Consider the following 18,088-nt stretch of genomic DNA (forward strand, 5'->3'; position numbering starts at 1 on the left):
TAGGATGAGGAGACGCAACCTCAGCACAGCTCAGCGACAGAGAGGATCCATCATCCCGGACAGCCCTGTAACAGTGGAGCTGCTGGTCCATGTGTACAGACAGACATACAGTACAGCACACATGCAGCAGCACACAACATGCAAGCTTGTTTGTAAGCCGCCCCCTACCTTCTCACCCAAGGCCGCTGCAATCAATCCTGCTGTGGGAGAGCAGGCCAGTCCAAATTAATGCACCACTGCATGCTGCTCTGCATCCCACCATCTGTACTGAGCCGTCCGACAGCTGCCACGGACGATGAACAGCTACTGTGGTGTGATCGCACCCTCTTATCTGCACCCTGTACCAAGAGCATCTCAGACACATTGTAAGTGAAGCACACGTCCTGAATGAGGCAGAGACTTCCCAGTGGGATCCAGGCCTGTGAGTGACAGATTTCACTGGCTTTTTTTAGAACGAAAGTCATAAGATTTTAAAATAGACCAAAACAAGTGTACAAAGAAAGAGTTATCAGGGTGATTGCAATCCAGACATTTTAATTGAGGTGGTGACATCGTACAGATGGGAAACAGGCAAAATGCAGTGAAGGAAAATGCAGCAATAGATGACAAGAGAATAAGGCTTAATGTGATGCAGCTTTGTTTGCAATCTACATTCTCTCACCTTATATAAACTTCGCCTGCAACAAATCAGAAGTAAACAAGTTACCAACACAATATTAACACCATTAAATCAGTATATAAGTTACACTCGTAATGAGGTGCAGCTGTCCTTGTTATGATAAATGACTTGTCAGTGGAGCTATTCACACTAAAGGTGTTGCAGTGGAATATATTTGCCCATACATCCAGCAGAGGGATTTCAAAGACATGCAGACAGGGTGCAGAGGAGACCACTATTCCCATCATCCTGGACACGTGATGACAAATCTGACAAATCTGAGATGCCAACCTCCATTGTTTTATTTTTCAAAGTGAGGAGGTTTGGGTTGTTGATTGTAGGCCATATGGCTCTGGCGTGTAGGACAACATGGCACATTGAACACATGTAGCAGTGACTTATTGCCCTCGACAACACTCAAGGTCAAAACAGTGAACGGAACTGTACCATGGCACACAGTGTTAATGTCACAACTGAACGACAGAGGTAAAGATACACCTGGCTGTTAACTCAGTTTGGTCTGGGTAAGAGAAGATCTTTTAGTCCCCCCCCCCCCCAAGACCAAAAGAGCAGTGATTATATTCACTACAATCTGGTTTACAAAGGCAGCTACATTTCACTCAAAGCAAATGAGTGTTCTAGCTCTGCTCTGGAAATACAAATGTAGAAATTCACTCAGAAGTAGCATTTTCCCAGAGGAAATATTACAGCAAACACTGAAATCCCACTTGAGGATTTAATTTTAAAAAAATAATTACCAACTACCCCACAGGAAACCACATGATATCCTCCAGATCAGAAAAGAATCTTAAACATTTGCAGGTTAGAAGGTAAAAAATATTTGATGGAAATGCATGTTCAAAGATGTCTGCTAGAGTGAAAAACAGGGGTCATCTTTATTTTTCATAATAAATATAGATTATTCTCACAGTTAAACAATTACATTGGTGAATTATCATACAAAATAGGATCTAGGAGAGCACTGATTGGCCACAACACCACCAACCACCAAGATAGCAACATCTAAGAAAGGAAGAGACGAAGTATGAGGGACTGATGGGACAGAGGAAGGTGGAAGAGACATCTAAGATTTTTGATATTGTGACACCAACCTGGTGTTCAATAACTTCATTTATGTCTTAAAGGCCAACAACTGTTACCAACTGTGACAGCCACAGAGGCACCGCAGAAATTTCAGTGGATGAGAGTTGTTGGTGTTCTACCGCCCCCTAGTGTGAACCAGAGGAATGGTTATAAAAAAAACTTGCAGTGACTAAACCGAAAGTCGGTGTAGTGAAAAAGAGACAGTGAAGCACCTGGTGTTTAGCAACCCTACTACATAATGTTTCTGTTGTGGATTCAGCCCACGTCCCACTTGTCTGTCTCTCATCTCCATGCGCCTTCCTCCCCACCCCTTTTCTTCCAGCTCCAGGGCCTGTTCAAGTACAGTGTGTTCTCTCCCTCGGTGAGAGTGTTTTGTGCATCTCAAAGAGTCTTAGAGGATCTGCTCGGTGCTAGAGGCGGAGATGTCAAGTAGTCTCCAGGCAGCATTTGGGTTGAGCTCCTCCTGGTCTCGACACAGAGCCCACACGTACATCATCCTGAGTACTTTTTCCTAGAGGGACAAAAACAGATGGGTACACTTATACTTAACTGTTCAATTCCTCTTAATCACTGTGCCACAGGGAAGACAGATACACTCTAGACCAAAAATAAGCATCTAGTCTGAGGTTATGTTAGCCTGATGTAAGCCATGTAGGGTTTTAAACATTTGTTTGTCTGAGAATATTTATAGACGATGAAGTAGCGAGAATTATTCCAATAGCTCCCCGGCGTAATTGTTCACATTATTTTAGAGTTAGCTGTGCACAGTCAATAACTAAATGTCCCATTTGTCTCTGAAACCCAGAACGTTTGAAAGGGGAAAACGATTTAAAGTCTGTGACCAGATGAGGAGTAATGGTAAGAAGCTGGGCATAGGAGAAAGTAAATGCTGTAGTCTGTCATTTGATGTCCAGACATTTGGATTCAGCTGATAAAACATGGAAGAACAGTACATCCAACATTAATCCTCTTACAGGAGTCTTTTATTCTGAGCACTGGGCAGATGCCAGCTGCATGGTACTGAGTGAGATACCCTGACCTCTCTAACAATCTCTGGTGTCTGTGATGGGCCTTGAGAGAACAAAACGCCCGATTTACAATCAATAAAGCTTTAGTCTAGGTCATGGGTCTACATTAATAAAGATGCTTCCCAAATAATAAAAAGTGGCTTCATTTTCTCATAACATTCTGTTGGTGCCCCATTTATCAGAAGCTCTATTACATGTGTAATTATGACAAAATACCAGCTGAAGCTCTGTATTATTTCTATAACTTTATGCTGCATAAATGTTATATAATTTATATTCATTGTGATTTAAGATGCTCTTTACTTTTAACAGACTCTTGCAAATTGTTTTCTTTGTGGTGTATGTGTGTGTCTGTGTGTGTGTAACTTACAGGGTCTCCCTCGACCACCTCTCCTTTGGTGTTTCGGATCACCATGACTAACTGAGCCTGGAAGGTGATGATCAGGACCGGACCCTGGTCCATCATCTTCCCCATTGCTAACTGGAGAGGAGAATACATGTATACTTTGACTGAACCAACAAACATGATTTTAGAAAGCATTCAAGTGCTAAAAATGTTTATCATGGCAAGAGATTTCAGAATACAATAGTTATGGATAATGGAGAAAAACATTGCTATAAAGACTGAAACACAGTCTGAGTACCAGCCAGACAAAAAAATTCAAAAATCAGCGACGCTGCCTCGTAGTTTCTTGTCTGATGAGATGTACATTTGCTCAACTTGGTAATGTACTTCCTTACAGACCGCCATATACACTCTTACCACAAGCTCTTCAAATCAAAGCAAAACAACCTTGGAGTGCTGTGGAGCGCCAGTACTCACAGCATCATTGTTAATCTTAGTAGTTTGGAGTAACTTACATCAATATTGTCGATGTCAAGGATCTTAGAGTGGAACTGTAGTCCCATGGCCTTGGCTTGCTGAATAGGGTGTGCCAGCTGGCTGTATGTCTACACATCCAATACGGAGAAAAAGAAGATAACATGATGACAAAGCATTTTATGAAGAGACCAATGTCTCCAATGTGCACTGTGGCCAGTGTAACTACTGTCTTTACATGTCAATGATAAAAAAGAAGCCAGTGGTGTCTGTGTTACAGCATTTTAAGGTCAGAGTCAGTGAGTGAGGGGTCGTACCGCTTCATAACACCAGTCCTTCAGTACCTCCAGCTCCCCTCTGATCATTGCCTGCATGGAGACAGAGCAAACACCAGCTTAAAGAAAACTTCCTGTATACATCTGAGGGGAGCAAATCAACACCTAACCACACATGTCAACGTATGTTTTAGTACACAAGTTGTAGAAATGTATTATAACTTTCAGAGTAAAATACTTCTGATTCTGATCAGTGTCACAAACTTCTGATTACATCCACTGTAATTTAATGTTGCATAAAAATCAGAAACATCATGCGGTGTTTGTCCTAACTTGTATTTAAACAACATGGTACCAGCGTTGTTTCCAGTTCAACATACCTCCAGTACATTGGGGATGATGTCTTGCTCACACTGCTTGAGGAAAGAATCTTTGTCGAAGGATGGGTCCACCTTCAAAATCTCTGTTAGGACTTCAGACATCTCCGTCTTAGAAAACAGCCCACCTAAACACGCAGGAACACGCGGACAGACCAAGAAATATCTTTAAGCTGCATACATCAAAAAAAACTTTTCAGAAAGTCTACGTACTCTGAAGTACACGTAACCTTTGTTATCTTCTCTGTTATAGCTCGATTAGACCTCTCAGTGTGATTAATGGAGACTATCCAACCAGACGTTTCTCACCTATGAGATCTGTCATCTTGTCTGTGACGGCACGAGACGCTCTGATGAGGGCATTGTCGCTCTCATCATACTTCATCTTCATCTCAAAGAACCCTGCAGTGAATGTAAGAATGACAGATTTTAAGTGTCTATGTCCTCTACACTCACTCTCACACACACGTACGCACACATGCAAGCATGCAAAATGAAGTGAAGAGGAAAAAAATAAATAAATAATTCTCTCAGATCAGCAAATCCTTTGAAAACGCATAGTAAGTTCATACAGAGAATAGACATCATTTTTCCTGTCAAAGATGCAAAGTCCCATGGGGTTCGCTGGTTAGACAATGTGAGGAATGAAAAGGATAAAAGCTGAGGCTCAGCAAAAGCCTGCCGTGCATCTCTACTGGGTGATTGATGAATTACTTTTTCATTCCAATACATGTCCTGATGAATAAATGTAAACACACACACTCACACCTCTTTGCTCCACTCACACAGACAAACTCAACATGTACATGTATTTAGCAGAATTAGGCAATAGAGCAAAATCTTCCTACTGGACACCTTTACCCCTGCAAAAAGCAATGTACGATGTACTGGGGTTCAAAATGCTGTGGGGTGTCAGAGCTTCATAGCCCTCTGCATTTTACATCTAGAAAGTGCCTCTCTCTCCCAATGCATTCAAGAAAAAGCCTTTAAACAGAACATATACCATGTGCTGCCAATAAAAACCCACAGTGGAGTGCTGCAGGTGGGTTGTTTTATGCTGTGCAGGCACAGGTAATCAGTGAATGAAGCTCCACTGGACCTACAGAGGGTAATTATTATGATTTAACTCAACTGCAAACTGATGTACTCCCAGCCCAACCCTAGTGTTTAGGGTCAAGTGAAAAGTGTTGATGCTGAAACAGCTAATCTACATAGCTGCAGATCTGTCGCCTTTGTGCATTTTTTTCACCTGTCCAAACATTATTAATCATAATTTCCCTCACATTGTTCCCTTCACATTGTTTCCCTAACTAATGTGCATACTTATCGACTTAATCAGAACAGTGATATTAATGTATTAAAGCCCCGTTTTACATGTAATCCCACAGCAACACCTTTTATTACCTGGATCTAAAGTGTTCCAACCCATCCAGACCCAGACACAAATACATCTTATCTGACTTTAATCACTTGGACAATTTTTCTATAGATTAATTCATCTCACCTGAGCTGTGTAAAACCCCCAACAATAGCAATCTGAATCATGTTCCATTCAGCCCACGTTGTTGATTAACTTAATCTCTACTCAGTTCCACCAAGACTCTGATTTTATGCTAGCTGACTTGGACTCTAGATCACTTCTATGAAACATCAAATTGCTGGTACATGAATTAAAAGCAGACTATAAGTAAACTCCAAAGGATGCAGAGACAGCCAGAAAGAAAAAGAGGTAAGTTAGTCCTTACTGTTGAAGACCACATTGTTGTCTTTGAAGTCCTTCCACTGCTGGTACCATTTTGAGTCTTTGTGGAGCACAACACCCATAGCTTCCCTGAAGAACACACATAGTACTACTTTAAACAGCTGGAACAGAAAAATGAGTGTCCCTGTTGACTTGCTGCACTCCTGCTGACCATCACATTTAGCCTTAATAACCCAGAAAGGAAATCACTGCAGTATTTACAGCAAGGACAATAAACTTAATGTCAGGGAAGCATTGGGAGAAATGTTATTCCTATTCCAAAACACAGTATTACCACTCATCAGTTTCTGAAAAACATTGAACATTCTCTGTAAACCTCTATGTTTCCCTAACAGTAGTTCAGACACAGCTGGGTAGTCTCTTGGCACCTGACCAGATGTGATCCTCAGCTTTCACAGTTTTTCACCACTAAGTCTGTTTCTTTCTTTGCATTTTTTAAATGAATGATTAGACTGTGTGAGACCATATGAGTGATACTAGCTATCTCTGAATGTGTATGGTATTATCCTCTCAGTATCAGGGCAAAGCAGAGGGCACTCACGTACTCGTCGGCTTCGAAGACCTTCCCGTCATCCCCTGCCCCTTTGGAGGAGAACTCACTCCTCTTCCTCAGTCGGGCAGGAGGCCGATAAGGGCCAGTGTGACCCAGGTCACCAATCTCCTTCTTCACACTCTCCATTCCCTGAGAACAGGTAGTAGACAAAAAAAACTAAAAATAAGTTCCAGTATTCAGGCATATCATTTCAATGTTTTTATTCCTAATTAATTTCTAAAAAGGTACATTCAACCTTGAGCACTTTCTATGAATCAAATACAACAAATTGTTTTTGTGCAAAAAGAGTGAGCAGTGCACAAAAGTGGTAATTTAGTGAAATGTAATTCAATAACGAGTGCCAGTATGGTGTGTTGAATAACAAATAACAAATTAAGATCTGCTCATTTTCAGTTGACAGTTTTACCTCTGTACATAAAATATTAACACCAGTGCAGATCTTAAGATTCACCTCTAATATTTCAATGAGCCCTGACTTGCTTGTATTTCACTATATCTGTATCCTTACTTTGTTTGAGAGAAACAGAAACAAACAAATGCAGTTTAACTTTTGTGACTAATGAAATTTATGTGAACCATAGTGAGCACAGTGACTCCATACCTGTGATATTGCCCTGAATGCACCGGTCTTCCCCAGCTTCTCTCCGCTCTTAGAAACGGTCTCTGCTGAGGTCTTCGCTGTTTTGGCTGCTTCCTCCATTCCCTCCTTGATTTTCTTTCCAATTTCTGTACGGCTGACCTCTCCTAGCCCCTGTCCAAACACACAGGCACACACAAAACCTGTACAGCTGGATGGATCAACTAGAATAACATATCTATCATACGACCATCAAAATAGAGGCTGCATCTGATTGCAATAACTATCACACGTACCTCTTTCACTGTCTCAGACAAATTTCCCAACTTCTTCTTGAGAACCTCGGAGGTCTTCGCTGTTTCAGACTCTATAGTTTTCTGGGGAAGAGGCGGAGCCATTGTTAAAAAACAACTTTACATTAGTTTTCATATTAGCATGGATAGAAATGCTGTTTGTATGCATGAGGCCAAATACTAACATATTTCCTTCGGGCTTGTTTCAATGCGTCCGACTCCTCCAGTTTTTTGGCCTCTTCCCGAAACTTCTTTATGTTTTCTTTCATTTCCTTGTTCTTGTTTAGCTCCTGCTTCAGGTTGTCCATAAACTCCGTCAGGAAGCCTTTTCTGCCACCGCCTCTCTCCCCTGACAAATACCTTGCCTGCAGAGGGGGTGACTGAAGCACCATGTTGGTATGAATAAGCAACAGCATATACAATTATATTAGTCCAACTTTGGGGCACTTCAATTAAACTTAAATCTATGGTCATAGTGTTGCTAATGCACTCGAACCTGCGGATGAGCTGCTTCTCTACAAGCAAAGAAAGCAAGAGCACCTTAGAATGACAGATGTGAGGTGTGGTAGACTAATGCCTATACAGTGAATCTGCTATTTCAAAATGTTCCTGCTTTTTTGCAAACTTTGCAAGTTTCTACCTGAAGTATGCTCACTTGCTAGTTTATTAGGAACACCTAGCTAAAACGAATGTGACACAACAATCCTGCAATACAACCTGTCCACGAAGGCTATAATGTTCAGTGTCTAATTTCAGGCAGTAGTTTGGGGTGCTGTTGAAATGTACTGCGTTATACCGACAGGTTTAGATGAGTGAGGGTCGGCTAAATGACAACACGACCTCTCTGCATGATGCAATAGTTTAACAGCACAAGAAAACACATCTTCCAAAATGACCAGTTAAATCAACACCTCTCTAAAGCAGTTTCAAAGACTGAACATTATTAGCTCCCTGGTGATAGACTTTACTGCACGACTGTTGTTACAAGCCTGCGTTAGTTTTAGTTAAGTATATCTAATAAATGGAGAGTGTGAGGTTTCAACAAAAGTAGCCCGAAAACAAGAAGCAGCTACAAGTCTGTTTTTACACACACATTTGCAATGAGGTTTGTTGGAGTTGAGAGATAGTGACATGTAACAGTGGCACAGCTCCTGCCAGGTACCTGTGAGGAGCACGCGAGGAGCCCACGTATCCTGTAGACATTGGGTCTGTTGTGAAGCAGCAGGTAAGAGGGAGGAAATGCCACCAAGCCTCTTCTTACACATATCTGGACAGACACACGAAGTCACTCAAACTTTATATGACCACGTAGCGACTGATAAACGCAGTTGGACATGTTCATTGATAAGTCACCACTGCAAGAAACCACGTAACAATTAGCTGAAACGTCGGACTAAAGTGTGAGAAAAGATATGCGCTTCAGATTTAACACCGGCTGGACTCAGTAAGCAAATCGCTAACTTAGCTAGCTCATGCTAAATTAGCACACTGGTCAGAAACAATAGTCGTGACACTCGCAGTCACTGGTAAAAATGGCAGTTCAAAAGTTCATTTTAAGTTCTCGTTTTTGTTATTTATGTGCTGATATTTAACAGAAAAAGTCCCAACGCGCTCACCTGGTAACACTGGCACAAGGGGGCCGCCATCTTGAATGTAATACGTATGACCTTCTTCCGGTGGTGACCTTTCGTATCCACGAGGGGAGGGTGGGGAGAGCTCGTGCAATGGTTTCAGAGCCCCCCCGTGTGTTTCTCCTCCAATTAATACTCAAGACTATCGACATTTAAATAAATGCATTCACCAAAGCGTTCTCTATTACACTAGCATCATCCGTATCGTTAACATGTGAAAATGTTAGGAGAGACTAACTGAGCATAAGTACACGTGTTTATAGTCTCAGAGTCGACTATATTAACAGGCAATGCTATAAGACAAAAAAAAAAGCAACAAAGAATTTCAAATATTGAGGTTTATTTATCAAAACACCTTATAGAACAAAGGCAATGACAGGTGTAGCATGACAGAAAAAAAAAATTAAAAGTTTGGTCTCTAAAAAAGTAAAATTTAAGCAAGAACTAAAACACATTCACCGTTACAAATTCCTAACTAAAATAACGTTTTCACTGTTACAAACATCTAACAAACCATGTGAATATGAATATGATGTGAATATGCTGGAGATCATATTCAGCGCGTTTGGACATTAGCGACTAAATGAAATAAATGCCAGATGTTACACAGACGAATAACTTATGCATTCCTATCAATCCTAACATCAATCTCTCTTCCATTCAGCCGATAGCCGTTCATCGTCCGGCAGACGCGCTCAGCAGTTTCAGGGTTGTCGAAGCGAACCACGCCACAGCCCTTGGACTTGCCGTTCTCCATTTTAATATCAGCGTATTGAACCATGCCTGCAGAGGGAAGGGTACCAATGTAAGAGGTGGTCTTGATGGAATAACACATTCATTGTTCATTTTGTGTTTACACAACAACTACCTACCGCATGTATTAAAGGTGTCCTTCAGCATCTTCCAGGTGAAGTCAAATGGCAGCTGAAACACAAAAAAACATTCAAAAATGATTACGATCATGTGAGAGGATGCTGGCTAAATATAAAGTGACTACCCTGCAGATATACGCTTACATTTCTGACAAAGATCTGGCATCCCTTTCTGACATTGCCACCCCCGGTTCCAGGACCTCCAGCGCCTCCAAAGGAATTGCCGCCAAATCCACGATCCAAGTCAGTGGAGCGATCAAACTGACCACCGACACCTCCAGACCCCATCCGATCCATGCCAGAGCTCATGCGGTCGAGGCCACCAGACGGGAAGCGATCGAGTCCTCCAGTGGAGCCAATGCGGTCGAAGCTGCTGCCCATTCTGTCAAGCCCGGTGTTGCCCATGCGATCCATACCCATTGGGGAGCCAAAATCTAGGCCAGAACCCATGCGATCCAGACCAGATGGGCCCAAGCGGTCAAACCCAGCTGGGCCGAGGCGGTCCATGCTGGAGCTCATACGGTCCAGGCCAGGTCCGAGCCTGTCCATACTGGGCCCCAGCCGGTCCATCCCCGAGCCCATCCGGTCGAACCCGGAACCCATCCTGTCCAGGTCAGACACGCGGTCCATCCGCTCCATTCCTCCCATGCGCTCCATTCCTCCCATGCGGTCCATGCTGCCTCCCAAGCGGTCCATTCCAGAGCTCATGCGGTCCATACCCATTGAGTTTCCTATGAAAGCAAGCGAACAAAAAGAAAAGGCAAAATAAGAAAAGGTTACACTGACTGCCTAAGCTGAAGTGATCATTATACCTGATGAGGCTGAGAGTACTTATCAGAGGAATTTCAAACAAAATCCTGAATATACTAACCCATTCCTCTTTCAAAGGAGTCTGCAAAATTATTGCGAGACATTCCCATTTCATTTCGCCCAAACTCCCTGTCAAAAGCACCACCAATCCCACGGTCCATCTCTGACAATGCAAGAGATGAAACCATTAGAAACATCGAGCAAAACGTGAAAGTGTTCCACGCTTGCTTTGGAGTGCTTAACACGTCTCAACTTCTTACCGTTCATTCTGCCCATCCCTGAAGAGCCAAAACGTTCCATGCTGTTCATTCCTCCAAAGTTCTCCATTCCTAGAACAGAAAAGATGTCTTGATGCCAAAGGGCACAGCCAGAAACAGATGGACAGGCTCGGTGTGGAAATCTAATGCTGCTATACTCGAGTCTGGGAGCTTTGCATATGAAACTAATAATTTATAGTTATTTACAGCACATGAATGGGATTATACTTGAAGCGGTTGGAAAGTTTTTAATGTGATAAAGTTTGATGAAGTGCTGAGTGTTACTTTAATGGTAAATGCCGCAGTTGGGGAAAATAAGGTAGCTGGCCCAGCTACTTGAGAATCTTTAAAACGTACCTCCTCCCCCTCCTCCTCCTCCTCCTCCTCCTCCCATACGACCTCCCATGTTGCCGAAGCCCATTCCATCCATTCCTACGAGTGAGAAAGGTTATGATAAGCCACTGATTCCACTGGTGTCTTACAACAAGGGTTCAATAAAGCACACACAGGAGCTAGTTACCTCCAGGGCCCATGTTGCCCATTCCACCACCTCCACCTCCCCCTCCCCTGTTGAGTTGGGTAGCATCAATCGGCTGGCCACCAGGTCCCAGGCCCAAACCAATACCACTCAGGCCACCTGGGCAGAGAAAATGGGCACATCATTACAGCGTCATCTTTACAGGAAATGTCTGACTAGAAATAAACTGGATAAAACAGGTGCATGTATACTTACGGGGAAGAGCAGCAGCAGCTCTGTCGGGTGGTCCAAAATCTTTGGGCAGGGATTTCTCATCCTGAAAGGAAGCCACATAAAACCCTTCAGAGTATGCTCTCCGAACATAATGTGAACCAATGTACAGTGACGTTTATGCAACATACCAGTTTGACGTGCATGACTCTGTTGAATAACAGCTGCCCATTGAACATAGCTATGAAATCATTAAGGAAAACATAAGGGAGATTTCGCAATCATGAGTCTACTGAATTAACATTCTTTACAGACAGTAAAAAAGGTTATTAAAATCAGACAATTTCAAAAGGATACAGACAGCTTGGACAGCTTCAATGGGCATGTCAAATGTTACTGTGCCCATGCCTCTGCTTTTCCCATCCTTGTCCTCCAGGATGTCAGCCCTCACCACCATGCCCGCCATGCTGAATACCTCTTTCAGCTTCTTCCAGCCCACTTTGTAGTCAAGCTGTGGGCACACCGGACAATTTCAGAAATGGTGGGAACATTTTAATGCAAGCATTAACAGTGTTCCATTAACAGCTCTTCATTAATAAATAATGCTAAATACAAGTCATCTAATCAAGTAAAAATACAATACAATAATTCCATAAATTTTTTTGGATGGTAAAACAGTCAAAAGCCTCACATTTGCCACAAAGACAGTGCTGCCAATCCTGCCAGCCTGGAGACCATGGATGATCTCATTGGGGATGTTGGGGTTGTTCATCAGGCTAGGAGGGATGTTGACCATGGGGCCATTTGGTCCAGGGCCCATGCGATCCATGTTCATGCGATCCATTCCACCCATTCCACCCATCCCACCATGGCCTCCGGGAGGGCCTCCACCTTGAGCCTTGTTGATTTCCCTCTGAGCAATCACACCATCAGGGTCCTAAAAAAACAAAGAGCGAAAAAATATGACTCAGGAAAATCCACAACTGGCACTTTGGTCTCTATGCTGATCTTTGTTTCTCTGGTCTACCTCTTTCACTTTGAGGGGTCGTCCATTGAGGTTGTGCTTGTTGACCTTTTCCACTGCTTTCTTCATTAGCTCTTCAGTCCTAAACTCAACAACACTTAAGAGAAATATACAGTAGATGCAGTGAGATCAATCGATAAACAAAATCATATATTTTTTTTAAATGAACATAGACACTGGTCCACATGTTTCTACTTGGTTAACTTCAACAGGATCTTAAGATTTTCATTTTGTCAATCTGAAAGGCACTGACAAACAATTGGAAATTATAATAAATGGACAGAGACTACTTACGCACAACCCTTTGTTGATTGAAGACATCAGAACAGGCCGCACCAAGAGTAAAGAATAATTTGAATTAGCAAGAGAAATGGATTTGAAGGGACATTTAAGTTGACAATTTAAGAAAAGAGAATTTCATGCACAATAAAACAGTTCAACATCACACAACTCTACAGCCTTGGCCACAACTCTGTGCTTCTGAATACAATTACAATGTTAAGATCTCACATTTTCTTCACAGTCACTCAAACAGTGCAGGTGAATATTTGGTAGGTAGTACAGTACTTTTCCAACATCCAAAGGGCAGAAAATCCACAGTGAGATCGTATTTCCCACTACTAAGATATTGGAGGTAACTTTCCAGTGAAGCAGTTCTACGAAATGATTATATTTAACCACCATCTAACAGCCTTGTAACAACCTCTTGCAGACTAAACCCCTTTAGTTCATGAGGAGCAAATCCACCAACCAAAAGGGACATTGTCAGCTACTGCAATCCCACAGGATTGGCTACAAGGAAACCTGAAGTCCTATTTTAAGAGCATCAACCCTCAGGATGACCTCAAGTCAGTGCCACAGACGACACCAAACGAAGCACACCTCCGGCGTGTCACCATCTCACACACTCCACCAGGTTTCTGAATCTGAACAATTCCCAACAATGAAAATAAAGAAACCAAAGCTGACAAACACAGGTTTGTCTAGAATTATTCATGTTTTATTTGTATGTATTTGCACTTACCCTCGATTTGCCTTCTGCGTCCATTAAGTGTTCCACGTACGTTACCTCACCCACTACAAATCAGATTCCAGAGACGACACACACCAAGGGGAGAGAAGCCGAGAGAACAATGGGGGTTTAGAGCAGAAACACAAGTAGGACGGCCGATGACAGTGAGCTCAGACTGCCAGTCCTGAGCCATCCCCCAGCGCCTCAGCAGCAGCACAATATGGTACAGGTCTACAAAAAGCAAGCTTGGGTCTTTCAAAAAATAAAAGCTTCTTAGCCTGTCCTTGTTGGAAGTCCCTCGAAGCACCAAAAGCAAAAGACTGAGGACAACAACTGTTGAAATGGCCATCAGCCTTCCTGTTTGGAGATAATGCCGTGAACACCACCTTCTAAGATAATTGACCAAATAATTTCAAGTAGGCAAAACCCATTCAATGCCTCAGCCCATTTCATTGCAAACCTGTGCATACTTGGTAAAATGTTGCCATTGTACACCTCAGGCTAATGCATCACTACATTCGCCCATCAGCTGAGCCTAAGAGGAAACTTGCAGCTAGAAAACTAACCATAATCTTAACGGCAAGCTCTCAGGGGAAAGAAACTTCTCTAACTGCAAACATGTTATCAAAATGGACCTGTTCCTGAAACGCACAATATCAGAATTTTGATTCAGTGTCGACCACAGCCACGCCGTCATTTCAGATCACGTGTCTGTTCAACAAATGGACATCAGTGACCAAACCTCTAGAGGCAAGGACAGTGCATAAGAAGTTGCTTCATTTTGTAGACCTGTACCCCAAAGAACTCCCCAACGCACAGCTGTGTTTGGCACAACATGGAGATCTGCTGAGAAAACTTTTGCTTGTCAAGGAGACACCTAAAAAAGAAAATGCAATTTAACTCCACAGTCAGTTGTCATATAACGAACACCAGGCACTCCTTTTGAGAAAGGATTGTACCCTTCTTAACACATGCTTTCTTTATCTTCAAGTAAATGCCAGTTCTGGGCAATACTTGTGATACATCTCTCACTTTCCAGTACCCCATAACTACAGGTACTTTCACATGAGTGAAGTCACATGTAAATCCATATTACATTTAAGAGAGACCTTAGGGTGGAACGCTGCTGAAAAGTTGCTGCATCAAATTATTTCTTTTATCAAATCTCCAAAATTTGGACTTATTTACAAATCATGTGAGCTCAGGGTTTTACCATTAAATACATGCTGCAACTGAAAGCGACCACTTCCTAAGTTCGGGGCAAGAAGCATTATATTAGAGTTACATACGATAATTTTTTCATGTGTTTCTTAGAGAAAAGCATCTTATTATGCCACTCATGATCCCAAGCCATTGGATTTTCACATTAGTGGACCAGTTTACACATGTACAACTTCCACTTCACAAAACCCACAAAAGATTTTAGTAATCTCAATGGAGAATAAAATGTTCAGTCTAACATCCAAGTTCACAGCACTTGTTCAAGTCTGCAGCAACTCAGTTGACAGACAAATAAGAGGGACCTCATCCAAAGCCTTTGTTCCAAGTAACTCCCACAAAGACTCAAGCAACATTGTACAACTTAAGTCCCTGCAACCATTCCCAAATGCCCTTCAAAGCTGCAGTGGTCAAACAAAATGACCCCTGGATGCTTTCTGTCATGTCCAAAGGGTGACTGAGTCAATCCCATATCCAAACACCTTACCTTTTTCTTTCATCAGGTCTTTCAGGGCTTGCCATTTCACATCATAGGGGATGTTGCTGACAAAGACACGGTATCTTTTGTTCACGTTTCCATAGGGTTCGTAGCGCCCACCTCCACCTCTCTTCTGGGGCCTCTCCTTCCTGCTTGAATTGGGCTCATGCTTAGCTTTCCCATTAATTTCTCTGTAAGAGATCAGGTAACAGAGGGTTAAACGGGTCTGGAAATATACAAAGTTAAACATGGCTGGATTCTTACAGGGGAAATTCAAAGCTAAATGTGCAGAAAGGGGGAATATGTGAGATATAAGTATACAATTACTGTGCAAAGTGTAAAGTTATTCATTAAATCAAGTTCTAAAATAAAGCGCGGGCTGCACCATTTTGACTTCACTTGTGTCCGGCCATTATCCCCACCCCCAGATCAGGTCGCATACGTTTTTACTTAAATGTGCTCCAAAAAAAAACCCCCGCATTTTATTTCAAGTGTAAAGCAGTACGGTTTGTTTTGCAACTAATAAACAGACAAATAGGCTACATGCAGTTGCAGTGGTTCAATAGTCTGCCAGTGTTTGCTATCCAGACGATTAAACTCGAGCCACATGGCGAGGCCGCTCTTTAGGCCTGTAGTACATAATGGAGTCAACAATCAAGTGATATTAACTCAGCGTCTACATAATAAATCGAAAACAACTAAAATTATAAAAGAAACTCTCTAATCTATTTACCAATAACAAGCAGCTAACGCTACATGAACTGCTAACGTTAGTTACTGTTACGTAAAATGGATGGATTCTCCAGTAAATAGACGGGGCCCAAACACATACCACTCGACCGTGACGCTGAATAAAAGCGCTTAAAACGAAAATTAGAGCCATTGTGGGATTACTGTACAGTTGCATAATACGATTGCAACTTTGGGAACATTTTTCATTAAAGATTCGTCGAGTTGCGACATCCCCGTGGATCAGAAACATCCCGGCTAGCTAGCTAGCTAACCCAGCTAGTAATCTCCAACAAAGGACCCTTGATGAATGGACTCACCCCTGCTGCTGCAGCGGCTGTTGAGGCGGCTGCTGCTGAAGCTGCGGCTGCTGCTGCTGCGGCGGCGACGGCGACGGCTGCTGCTGCAGCTGGGCTGCTTTCTCGGTAGTATTTTCAGCCTGCTCACTGGACATCTTCTTGCGCAGTTTAGTGTCTTAATAAAATAAAACTGTATCAACGCAGATAATCTTGGTTGATATTGAGGAGTTCTGTAGTTGGCGCTGGTCGTGCGGGTAGCCGAGCTCTGCTGCAACAGCTTACGAAAGATGGCGGAGAGAGCAGAGTGAGTGTGAGCAAGGCCTGCTGGGAATTTAAAACCACGGAAGCCTGCTCTCACATCCGGTGTAGACTTTCACAGTAAGTTATTAATGGATTTTCATAATAAAAGTGCCCGGAATGAACATACTAAAACATTGCATTAAATGTAATAATAAAGTGCTGGCCTGAAACCCAAAATTTGTCATGATTACAATAGGAAATTATATACACAAATATCTAATTTAAACCTTATATATCGTGAAAAAGGTGCATTCCAAATATATCAAGTGACCTATTCATCCAAAAATGAAGGAAACTCATTTTAGAACAATTAACAAAGTTGATCCGGCTGCAGAATTTCTTAAAAGGAGGTTTAAATTTGAGGTGGACCCGTGTTGATTTTGCAGAGTATCAGATGAAACCATACAACATTTTCTTTATCCCCACTGTCCAAATGATTTTAGTTACGTATTAAAAATTGTCTGTCACTTAAATTAAATTACATTCCAAATTTTAACATTTCTCGTATTTTACCTTTTATGGATGATTTCAATTCATCAATTTCAAACATGATTAATGTAATCATTCTTATGGGTAAATACAATATTCATTGCAGAGAGAATGGAGAAATGGTGAGCCCTCTTTTGTTCGGTTCATCAATGATTTTAAATTATTTTACCTATTCAGAATAATGCACTTGACCAAATTTACAATATGTTTTTGTGATGATGTGTCTCTTTTCCTGTTGTTTTGATTCCACTTCCTCATGTGGGTTTATTGTGTTTTTTCTTAATTGTTGCCTTTTCTATTTTTACGTAAATTCCCTATGTTGCATTTATTTTGTTTGTTCATCTTTCTTATATTCTCTGTTATTTGCAGTTCACTAAATTAAAGCAGGGTTAAAAGAAAGAAAGAAAAAACACTAAAGCGTTGAAACATAGACCTTTATCATATTCACAATTTACTGATTGTTAATAAAATTTGTATCACTTTTACTGTTTTCAAAGCAATATGCACATTTTTTGTATAATTATCAATACATCTGTGTTTAAAGACAAAAACTAAGCTGGTTGTCTTTATCTAAACCATATTCTAGTTTGGGTAAATAACCCACGAGTAATATAAAGTACATAGCGACTTAGTCATCAATTTTGACCCAGTGATTTCAAATCAAATGAAATCACATTTTATTGTCATGCACACAATACAAGGTCTGAGAGCTGTAGGTGACTGTAGGTGTGATTTAGCTTGTAAAGGTTAGTTGAGTTCTTGTTATAACTCAGTATAATATCATATGTTAATATCATATGTATCAACTCTGCAGATCGTTGAGACTTTTTTAAT

At 41.7% G+C, this 18,088-nt stretch overlaps 2 protein-coding genes across 2 annotated transcripts; both read right to left on the reverse strand.

Annotated features, from left to right (window-relative positions):
* Positions 1-593: 593 nt before the first annotated feature.
* timm44 (translocase of inner mitochondrial membrane 44 homolog (yeast)) lies at positions 594-9,093 on the reverse strand. Its single transcript, XM_070831999.1, has 13 exons — positions 9,064-9,093; positions 8,610-8,714; positions 7,633-7,827; positions 7,451-7,531; positions 7,179-7,328; positions 6,570-6,706; positions 6,008-6,093; positions 4,572-4,664; positions 4,266-4,390; positions 3,928-3,978; positions 3,652-3,741; positions 3,161-3,271; positions 594-2,273 (listed from the first exon to the last, which is right to left on the reverse strand). Exons 1-13 carry the CDS (start codon positions 9,091-9,093, stop codon positions 2,154-2,156), a joined length of 1,374 nt encoding a protein of 457 aa, XP_070688100.1. The 3' UTR covers positions 594-2,153.
* A 318-nt stretch (positions 9,094-9,411) lies between these two features.
* On the reverse strand, positions 9,412-16,692 carry hnrnpm (heterogeneous nuclear ribonucleoprotein M). Its single transcript, XM_070831907.1, has 16 exons — positions 16,487-16,692; positions 15,447-15,628; positions 13,754-13,806; positions 13,024-13,031; positions 12,733-12,826; positions 12,397-12,642; positions 12,063-12,216; positions 11,897-11,946; positions 11,751-11,811; positions 11,538-11,654; positions 11,375-11,449; positions 11,021-11,089; positions 10,822-10,923; positions 10,095-10,681; positions 9,951-10,002; positions 9,412-9,861 (listed from the first exon to the last, which is right to left on the reverse strand). Exons 1-16 carry the CDS (start codon positions 16,618-16,620, stop codon positions 9,698-9,700), a joined length of 2,148 nt encoding a protein of 715 aa, XP_070688008.1. The 5' UTR covers positions 16,621-16,692; the 3' UTR covers positions 9,412-9,697.
* Between the last annotated feature and the right edge of the window lie 1,396 nt (positions 16,693-18,088).

The sequence above is a fragment of the Pempheris klunzingeri genome, chromosome 6, assembly GCF_042242105.1.
Source record: "Pempheris klunzingeri isolate RE-2024b chromosome 6, fPemKlu1.hap1, whole genome shotgun sequence".
Classification (NCBI taxonomy): Eukaryota; Metazoa; Chordata; class Actinopteri; order Acropomatiformes; family Pempheridae; genus Pempheris; species Pempheris klunzingeri.

What these genes read in the sequence shown, in the direction of transcription:
- timm44 (XM_070831999.1), bottom strand. Translation starts at nt 9,093, where the DNA reads ATGGCGGCCCCCTTGTGCCAGTGTTACCAG. An exon ending in CCTTGTGCCAGTGTTACCAG is followed by an intron (nt 8,715 to 9,063) that starts GTGAGCGCGTTG and finishes GTGTCTGTCCAG; the next exon opens with ATATGTGTAAGAAGAGGCTT. An exon ending in TCCTCGCGTGCTCCTCACAG is followed by an intron (nt 7,828 to 8,609) that starts GTACCTGGCAGG and finishes ATGGTGCTTCAG; the next exon opens with TCACCCCCTCTGCAGGCAAG.
- hnrnpm (XM_070831907.1), bottom strand. Translation starts at nt 16,620, where the DNA reads ATGTCCAGTGAGCAGGCTGAAAATACTACCGAGAAAGCAGCCCAGCTG. An exon ending in GGGCAACATGGGCCCTGGAG is followed by an intron (nt 11,450 to 11,537) that starts GTAACTAGCTCC and finishes TCTCACTCGTAG; the next exon opens with GAATGGATGGAATGGGCTTC. An exon ending in GGACACCTTTAATACATGCG is followed by an intron (nt 9,862 to 9,950) that starts GTAGGTAGTTGT and finishes TTCCCTCTGCAG; the next exon opens with GCATGGTTCAATACGCTGAT.